The sequence below is a fragment of the Monomorium pharaonis genome, chromosome 5 (genome assembly GCF_013373865.1).
Source record: "Monomorium pharaonis isolate MP-MQ-018 chromosome 5, ASM1337386v2, whole genome shotgun sequence".
NCBI classification, from domain to species: domain Eukaryota; kingdom Metazoa; phylum Arthropoda; class Insecta; order Hymenoptera; family Formicidae; genus Monomorium; species Monomorium pharaonis.
Window position 1 is genome coordinate 12387037 of NC_050471.1, and position 10176 is coordinate 12397212.

At 37.5% G+C, this 10176-nt stretch overlaps 1 protein-coding gene across 1 annotated transcript; it reads left to right on the forward strand.

Annotated features, from left to right (window-relative positions):
• The first annotated feature begins 5008 nt into the window (after positions 1 to 5008).
• Positions 5009 to 6292, forward strand: LOC118645705 (chromatin assembly factor 1 subunit A-like). Its single transcript, XM_036287378.1, has 2 exons — positions 5009 to 5369; positions 5465 to 6292. Exon 2 carries the CDS (start codon positions 5548 to 5550, stop codon positions 5944 to 5946), a length of 399 nt encoding a protein of 132 aa, XP_036143271.1. The 5' UTR covers positions 5009 to 5369; positions 5465 to 5547; the 3' UTR covers positions 5947 to 6292.
• Positions 6293 to 10176: the final 3884 nt, after the last annotated feature.

A 10176-nucleotide genomic window follows, 5' to 3' on the forward strand; every position in this document is an offset into this window, starting at 1 on the left:
ATCTTACATAAAAATTTAAAATAAAAATATCCTGCTCTATTTTTTTATTTGTCCCTTAAAACTATGTAAAATATTACTTATTGTTAGTTCTAGATTAAGAAATACGGATTATACGGAAATAAATTTTGCACGGTTGCAATATAATATTGCCACAATATTGTGCAATATCTGTTAGGAAATATTACATTTGTAATATTGCTACAATATTGCACAACATCTGCTAAGAAATATTACATTTGTAATATTGCTGCAATATTGTGCAACATTTGCTAGGGAATATTATATTTGTAATATTGCTACAATATTTCTGCAATATTGGTTATATTATGCACTATTGCAATATTTCTGCAACGTTGCAGCAATATTTCATGCTGTAGGGGTTAACTTTATATTCTAATTTAGCCTTAAGTGTAATTGTAACCAATAATTTTACTTTTATAATAAACTGATAGATTCAGTGACTCGAATTCGTTATTCAATTTCAACATTCCTTAAATCACGTTCAACGTATATCACGCGAGTTCACCATAACTGTGAAGACCGTTTCCTGCGACCGTCCAATCACAGAAGGGTCTACACCGAGGGGTAGCCAGAACACGACGCCTCCTGAGCCGACCAAGCTGACAGCCAATCAAGAGAGTCACCTAAAGGTAGGATAACAACTCACACATTTCTAATAATAATAAATTCCCATTCGCGTTCGCAATGCTCTGTGAAAATGTGCCCTACTAATTCTATTAACTATTCGTCTCCCGGATTGGTCGAGCCGATGCCTATCACGCGCGGCTATTTTGATTGGATAAGCACTGCATGCTGCACCGCGTCATTGTTCTATCAACATCGTATTGATAAAACTTATTACTTGTGCGATAATTGCTACCTCCAAGCTCCCCCCGAGACCCACTTGCTTTACACATACAAACTGCGCCACTACATACATATCGGGTTCGGTGACTGCCAAGAATACTGCTCGATTTGTAATGTATTATTAGCCACCCGCAGTATCTTACACGAGTGTCGCGCCTGTATTAGCATATTTGAGGGATTCCTGCGTTATCTTGAACAGAGCGACGATCTTCCAACTGACTTTACCGAAGCTACTATCGTCGCGATCTCTGAAGATCCGGTCTGTTAATTTTGTAAATTTGTCCAGTTTCACGAGTCATAATCACCTCAGAGTGCAGAGCAGTAGCCGCGATTTCATAATTTGGCCGCGTGCTCTTCCTGCACGTAACAGTTGGCAATGATGGAAAATCTCTAGAATCCATAAATTTATTTCTGAAGTTGAAAACACTGTGGTGCTTTCGGGAGTAGCATGGGTGCGTGGGTAAGGAGCCAAAATCCATAAAAAACTAGGGGAGAATGTTGGCAATGATGAAAAATCTCTAGAATCCATAAATTTATTTCTGAAGTTGACAACACTGTGGTGCTTTCGGGAGTAGCATGGGATGCGTGTAGTGCAGAACCGTGATTGTGACAGATGGTGCATGAAAGACCAAAATAATCTCGCGGAGATGACAGGTCAGCAAAACGCAGGTTAGTGCTAAATATTAAACTTTAATGAGATTATTAATTTAGGATCTTTACAATACGAGTTACTGTAAACTGTCTGCTGTTTAATTCTGACTGCATTTACTATGTAAAGATTATCTTTCTTATAAAATTATGTGATATTTACTACATGTTTACTTTAATAATTAAATAAATAAATAAATAAAACCAAAATTGTATTTATTAATTAATTTAACACTAAAGTCATTTGTGTTGTAAAGATTCTAAATTAATAATCTTAGATCAGTCTTTCTATAATAGTATTGATTATATTACAATGTGAAATAATATTATTATTACCAAAATACCAAAAATAATATAGAATTATTATTTCTTAAGAGATATAAACGTATAAATCCTTTTTTGTAAAGATTTAATGATTGTATAGATCCATCAAAAATAAAAGATTAATTAGTAATTAATCTTTTACCTTTGATAGGTCTGTATTAATTAGTAATTAATCTTTTACTTTTGATGGGTCTGTATGATCATTAAATCTTTACAAAAAAGTATTTAAACATTTGTATCCTTTAAGAAATAATAATCATCTCATATTATTCTTGGTATTTTGGTGATAATAATATTATTTCACATTGTAATATCGACTATTACAGGAAAACTGATCTGAGATTATTAATTTGTGATCTTTACAATACAAGTTACTGTAAACTGACGTTGCTGTTTAACTCTGGCTACATTTATTATCTAAAGATTATATTTTTCATAAAATTATTTGATTTTACTGCGTGTTTACTTTAATAATTCAATTAATAAATACAACTGGAGTTAAACAGCAAAGTCAGTTTACAGTAACTTGTATCGTAAAAATCACAAATTAATAATATCAGATCAGTCTTTTTGTAATAGTATCGATATTACAATAGGGAATAATATTATTATTACCAAAATACCAAGAATATGGGTTGATTATTATTTCTTAAAAGATATAAATGTATAAATACTTTTTTGTAAAGATTTAATGATCATACAGACCCATCAAAAGTAAAAGATTAATTACTAATTAATACAGACCTATCAAAGGTAAAAGATTAATTACTAATTAATCTTTTATTTTTGATGGATCTATACAATCATTAAATCATTACAAAAAAGGATTTATACGTTTATATCTCTTAAGAAATAATAATAATTCTATATTATTTTTGGTATTTTGGTAATAATAATATTATTTCACATTGTAATATAATCAATACTATTATAGAAAGACTGATCTGAGATTATTAATTTAGAATCTTTACGACACAAATGACTTTAGTGTTAAATTAATTAATAAATACAACTTTGGTTTTATTTATTTATTTATTTAATTATTAAAGTAAACATGTAGTAAATATCACATAATTTTATAAGAAAGATAATCTTTACATAGTAAATGCAGTCAGAATTAAACAGCAAAGACAGTTTACAGTAACTCGTATTGTAAAGATCCTAAATTAATAATCTCATTAAAGTTTAATATTTAGCACTAACCTGCGTCTTGCTGACCTGTCATCTCCGCGAGGTTATTTTGGTCTTTCATACACCATCTGTCACAATCACGGTTCTGCACTACACGCATCCAATGCTACTCCCGAAAGCACCACAGTGTTGTCAACTTCAGAAATAAATTTATGGATTCTAGAGATTTTCCATCATTGCCAACATTCTCCCCTAGTTTTTTATGGATTTTGGCTCCTTACCGATGCGTGTAGTGCAGAACCGTGATTAGGGCCGGTATTCATAGTCAAATCTTATTTCAAGATCGTCTCAAGCAATGTCTTAAGATGCTAATACGGCTCTGTGATTGGTTGATGGCATCTTAAGACAGTACTTAAGATGATCTTAAATATAAGATCCGACTATGAATACCGGCTTAGGTCTGTTCGCGTCACATGCCCCAACATGCTCCTATTTACCCCAACGCACTCCAATACGTTGATTCCGATGACGCCAACCTATTAGAATGCGTTGGAGTGAGTAGGAGCATGTCGGGGCATGGCGACGCGAACAAACCAATTGTGACAGGTGCATGAAAGACCAAAATAATCTCGCGGAGATGACAGATCAGCAAGACGCAGGTTAGTGCTAAATATTAAACTTTAATGAGATTATTAATTTAGGATCTTTACAATACGAGTTACTGTAAACTGTCTTTGCTGTTTAATTCTGACTGCATTTACTATGTAAAGATTATCTTTCTTATAAAATTATGTGATATTTACTACATGTTTACTTTAATAATTAAATAAATAAATAAATGAAACCAAAATTGTATTTATTAATTAATTTAACACTAAAGTCATTTGTGTCGTAAAGATTCTAAATTAATAATCTCAGATCAGTCTTTCTATAATAGTATTGATTATATTACAATGTGAAATAATATTATTATTACCAAAATACCAAAAATAATATAGAATTATTATTTCTTAAGAGATATAAACGTATAAATCCTTTTTTGTAAAGATTTAATGATTGTATAGATCCATCAAAAATAAAAGATTAATTAGTAATTAATCTTTTACCTTTGATAGGTCTGTATTAATTAGTAATTAATCTTTTACTTTTGATGGGTCTGTATGATCATTAAATCTTTACAAAAAAGTATTTATACATTTGTATTCTTTAAGAAATAATAATCATCTCATATTATTCTTGGTATTTTGGTGATAATAATATTATTTCACATTGTAATATCGACTATTACAGGAAAACTGATCTGAGATTATTAATTTGTGATCTTTACGATATAAGTTACTGTAAACTGACGTTGCTGTTTAACTCTGGCTACATTTATTATCTAAAGATTATATTTTTCATAAAATTATGTGATTTTACTGCGTGTTTACTTTAATAATTCAATTAATAAATACAACTGGAGTTAAACAGCAAAGTCAGTTTACAGTAACTTGTATCGTAAAGATTACAAATTAATAATCTCAGATCAGTCTTTTTGTAATAGTATCGATATTACAATAGGGAATGATATTATTATTACCAAAATACCAAGAATATGGGTTGATTATTATTTCTTAAAAGATATAAATGTATAAATACTTTTTTGTAAAGATTTAATGATCATGCAGACCCATCAAAAGTAAAAGATTAATTACTAATTAATACAGACCTATCAAAGGTAAAAGATTAATTACTAATTAATCTTTTATTTTTGATGGCTCTATACAATCATTAAATCTTTACAAAAAAGGATTTATACGTTTATATCTCTTAAGAAATAATAATTCTATATTATTTTTGGTATTTTGGTAATAATAATATTATTTCACATTGTAATATAATCAATACTATTATAGAAAGACTGATCTGAGATTATTAATTTAGAATCTTTACGACACAAATGACTTTAGTGTTAAATTAATTAATAAATACAACTTTGGTTTTATTTATTTATTTATTTAATTATTAAAGTAAACATGTAGTAAATATCACATAGACTTCCATTTCCGGTGTCGTAGAGAGTGACAGGTGTGTGTGTGGCGTGTGAAAGAGCGAGTGAGTAAGGTGGTTAAGAAACGGAGAATAATTGCGAGAGGGGTGGCAGTGAGAGAAGGTACGTTGGGTGGAGTAGGGGAAGAAGAGTAGGAGCGGAGAAAATAGTAATTAGTTAATTAGAGACGAAAGAGAATTGAGTGGGCAGGTTAGAGAGCATAGAGAAAGTAAGGGATAGAGAGAGGCAAGCGAAGAGGAGTAGCGAGTAGGAGGGAGACACGAGCGGCGCGAGTGGACGGGCGGAGAGTTAGAGAGACAGGCGAGTGAGTTCGTGGAGAGCGGTATAGAAAGAAGTAAGTAAGTTAGGAGTACAATAAGGAGGGTATGGCGGAAAACGAAAACAGAAAGGAGGAGGGATTAGGAGGAGAGGAACAGGTGGGGGAAGAGGGAGAAAAGGGGGGAGGGTTGAAAAACAAGGGGGATGTAGCGAAAAAGAAGGGGAGGCCGACAAATTTAGAAAGGCTGACTAGGGAAAGAACAAGAAGCATGAATAGCATAGAAGAAATGTTGATAAGGGGAAAAAGGAAGGAACGAGAGCAGGATGAGGAGGGGATGGAATTAATGGAGGAGGAGGAGATACTTAAAAGAAGCAGGATAGGAAAGGGGTCACCGGAGATAAATGAGTGTAGAGGGGGCAATTTGGGTAAAATATTAGAGGAATTAGGAAAGTTGGGAAAGAAAGTGGACGAAGGAAAGGAGGAGTTGAAGAAACAGATAGTAGATCTAAAAAATAGGTGGGAGGAGGAAAGAAGAGAAATGAGGGATAGGATAGAATCGATGGAAAAAAGAATAGAAGACTTAGAAGAGAAATTGGAGAAGGAGGGGGATAAAAGGAGGGGAACTTTAAAAGAAGAAAGGAGAAAGGAAGGAAAGAAGGGGGGATAACAAGAAGAATGAGAGAGGTCGAAGTAAGGTTAGACAAAAGGGAAAGGGAATCAAGGAGAAATAATATAATAGTCAAAGGAATTAAGATAGGAGAGGGAAAGGGGGAGGAGACAATAAAAGAATTATGGGGGGAAATGGGTATAGAAGAGAGCCTAAGGGAGGTAAGGAGAGTAGGGGGGGTAGATAGAGAGGGGAGAGGGATGATGTTAGTAAAGTTAGGAAGCTTAGAGAGCAAGAAGAGGGTGATAGAGGCGAAGAAGAGATTAAAAGGTAGAAGGGAGAGGATAGATGACGATTTAACGAGAGAAGAGAGGAGAGCGAGATGGAAAATAGGAAGGGAAGCAGATAAAGAGAGAGAAAAAGGGAAGAGAGTTAATGTAGGATATATGAGGATGTGGGTAGATGGGAAAGTGAAGATATGGGATGAGATAGGAGAAATGTGGTTTGGAGATAAGGAAAACGAGTAAAGAAAGGCAGTATGAGGAGAGGAAAGGGGGAAGGAAGGGAGGGGAGAAGGGGAGGGGGGAAAGGAGCAGGGAGGGGGGAATATAAAGTAGGATTTTGGAACGTAGCAGGGTTAGGGAATAAGGACAAAGAATTCTGGGAAGGTTTGAAGGATTGGGATGTAATTGTAATGAGTGAGACGTGGGTGGATAAGGGAGGATGGGTAAAAGTGAAGGAAAGGTTACCGAAGGGTTACGCGTGGGATGCGCAGTGGGCGGGTAGAGAAAAATTTAGGGGGAGGGCAAAAGGTGGGATGGTAATAGGAATAAGAAAGGGGATAAGGATAGATAGAAGCGGGCAGGAGGGGGGGAGATAGAGGGGTTGTTGGTAAGGAAAATATGTTTAGGAGATGAATGGTGGAGGGTGATAGGAGTATATGTAAATAAAGACCTAGAAGCTAAAATGGAGGCGTTGAAAGGGTGGATGGAGGGGAGAGAGGAGAGAGTGAGGATGATTATAGGAGGAGATTTCCATGTAAGAACGGGTAGAGAGGGGGGAAGATATATGGAAGGTGAGGGGAAGAGAGAATCGAGAAATGCTACGGTGAATACTCCCTTCACTAAGGAAGGAAGTTCTGTAGGTTTATAGGAGAGATGGGATACGCGATTATAAATGGGGATGTGAAGGGGGATGAGAGAGGGGAATGGACGCATGTGGGATGGAAGGGAGGATCGGTAATTGATTACGTGATTGGGGACGAAGAAATGAGAGAAAGGTTGATTAAAATGGAGGTGGAGGATAAAATAGATTCGGATCATCAGCCAGTGTCGGTGTGGTTGAAAGGAAAGAAGGAAAAGGGGAGGAATAGAAAAGAACAAGATAGAGGGAGAAAGAAAGTAGTATGGTCGAAGGAAGGGAGGAAAAGGTTTGCGGAGAAGTATGGGGTTATAAATTCGGGGGACATAGAGGTGGAGGAAGAATGGGGAAGGATGAAAATAAAGATAGAAAAGGCTATGGGGAGCATGGTAAAGAAAAGGGTTGGGGGGGAGGAAGGGATGGTGGGATGAGGAGTGTAGAGAGGGAAAGAGGAGAGTGAGAAGGGAACTAAGGAGGTGGAAAAGAAAGGGAGGGGATGGGGAGGAGTTCAAGAGGGAAAAGGGGAAATACAAGAGATTATGTGAGGAAAAGAAGGATAAGGAGAGAGAAGAGTGGGAGAAGGAGGTAGGGAGGGCGAGGTCGGAGGGGCAGGTATGGAAGATAGTAAATAGGGAGCGGAAAAAGAGAGGGAGGGTGGATGAGTCAATAGAAATAGAAGAATGGGACGGCTACTTTAGGAAGCTGTTGGGAGGGGTGGAAGAGAGGGTAAGGATGGAATGGGTAGGAGAGAGGGTGGAGGATGAGGAGGAGGAAATAGGTAGGGAGGAGATAAGGAGAGTAGTGAAAGGTTTGAAGGTGGGGAAGGCATCGGGAGAAGATGGGATACCGAATGAGGTGTGGAAATATGGAGGGGAAGAGTTGGAGACTAGTTTATGGAAATTATGTAATAGGGTATGGAAAGGAGGGGGTTGGCCAGAAGGGTGGAAGGAAGGGATAGTAGTACCTATAGTGAAGAAGGGGGAAGGGGTAAAAGTGGAGGAGTACAGAGGAGTAACGTTAATGCAAACGGCATATAAGGTGTACACGGCAGTATTGGCAGAAAGGTTAAGGATAGAGTTAGAAGAGAAGAGTATTTTGCCGCCGAGTCAAGCGGGGTTTAGAAGGGGATGGGGTACAGTGGATAATGTGTATGTCTTGAACTATTTGATAAACAGGCAATTAGAGAAGAAGGGGGGGAAACTAATTTTATTATTCGTAGACATGAAGGCGGCTTTTGACTTGGTAGATAGAGAGGTTTTGGTGACAGCAATGAGAAAGAGAGGAGTAAGAGAGGGGCTAGTCAAGAGATGTGGAGAGGTGCTAAAAGAGACAGGAAGCAGGGTGAAGGTAGGAAAAACGGGAGGGAAAAAGTTTTGGACAGAAAGGGGTTTAAGACAGGGATGCCCGTTGAGTCCGTGCCTGTTTACCTTACTCTTAGCGGATATAGATGAAAAATTAGAAAAAGGAGGATGGGGGGGAATTGAACTGGGGGGAAAGAAAGTATATTTGCTAGCATATGCAGATGATGTGGTGTTAATAGCGAAGGATGAAGAGGGAATGAAAGGGATGATGGGTAAATTGGAGAGTTATCTGGATGGGAAGAAGTTGGAAGTAAACACGGAGAAAACAAAGATTATGAGATGCAAAAGAGGTGGGGGGAGAAAGAAGAAGATAAACTGGAGATGGAAAGGAAAGAAGTTAGAGGAGGTAAATAGGTTTAAATATTTGGGGTACACGTTGTTGGCAAATGGAAAACAGGATGGACATGTAGAAGAAAGAGTAAAAAAGGGTTTGGCTATTTTAGGACAGATCTGGGGAATAGGGAAAAGGAGGTTTGGAAGAGATTGGAGAAGAAGGCTATGGCTATTTGATAGGTTGGTGTGGTCAGTGGTGAGTTACGGTGTAGAGATTTGGGGATGGAAGATGAGAAAAGGGGTAGAAAGATTGCAGGAGAGATACTTAAGATGGATGTTAGGAGTAGAGAGAAGTGTACCAGGTTATATGATAAGAGAAGAATTGCAAAGGGATAGATTAGAGGGAAGAGCGGGAATGAGAGCATGGGGATATGAAAAAAAGTTAGAAGAGGGAGGAGGGGGAGAGCTGGCAAGGAGATGTTGGACGGAGATAAAGAAGAAAGCGAGGGAGGGCAAGGCAAAATCGGGGTGGGAAGAAGAAAGGAAAAATTTCTATAAAGAGAGGGGATGGGAGATGGAGGAGGTGGAGAGGCTAAGGGAGAAAGGGAGGCTAAGAGGAGAGGAGTTGGTAAGGAGAGAGAAGGAAAAACAAAGGAAGGAAAGATGGGAGGGAATTAGGGATTCAAAGTACAATGGGTGGTATTGGAGAGTAAAAGGGGAGGGGATCCCGGAATATTTAAAAAGGAATTGGGAGGAGAAAAGATGGCAGAGGGTGGCAAGGTATAGGTTAGGGGGAGTAATGAGGGGGGGGGAGATATTGGGAGGAAGAGGAGAGGAGGACATGTGGGTTGTGCGGATGGGGGAGGAAACGTGGGAGCATGTTTGGGAAGAGTGTATAGATTGGGAGGTACAAAAAGGTTGGCAGGAGATGGAGGAAATATTGGGGGAGGAGGGGGAGGGAGAATGGTGGATGGAAAGGTTAGATAGATTAAGGGAGGATAGGAGGATAGAAAAGGAGGGAGGGGGAAATGGAAGGGAAGAAAAGAAGGTAGAGCGCATGTGGATAAATGAATGTAAAAGAAATGGAATGGAAGAAGTGTGCAGCGGAAGCGGAGGTCCAAGTGTGAATGGGAATGGAGGTATGAATGCTCTTTCTCTCTCTCAAGCGAATGCGTATGTGAATGCGAGTAGAGCGGCGGTTAATAGTTTAAGAGAAGCGAAGACTGATTGTAAGCGGAGCGGAGGTCTGCTTGTACCCCGCAAGGGATAGCAATAAACATTTATTATTAGTAAATATCACATAATTTTATAAGAAAGATAATCTTTACATAGTAAATGCAGTCAGAATTAAACAGCAAAGACAGTTTACAGTAACTCGTATTGTAAAGATCCTAAATTAATAATCTCATTAAAGTTTAATATTTAGCACTAACCTGCGTCTTGCTGACCTGTCATCTCCGCGAGGTTACCCTAAGAGCACAGTTGACGGAAAATCAGCAGAAAGTCGACTTTTAGA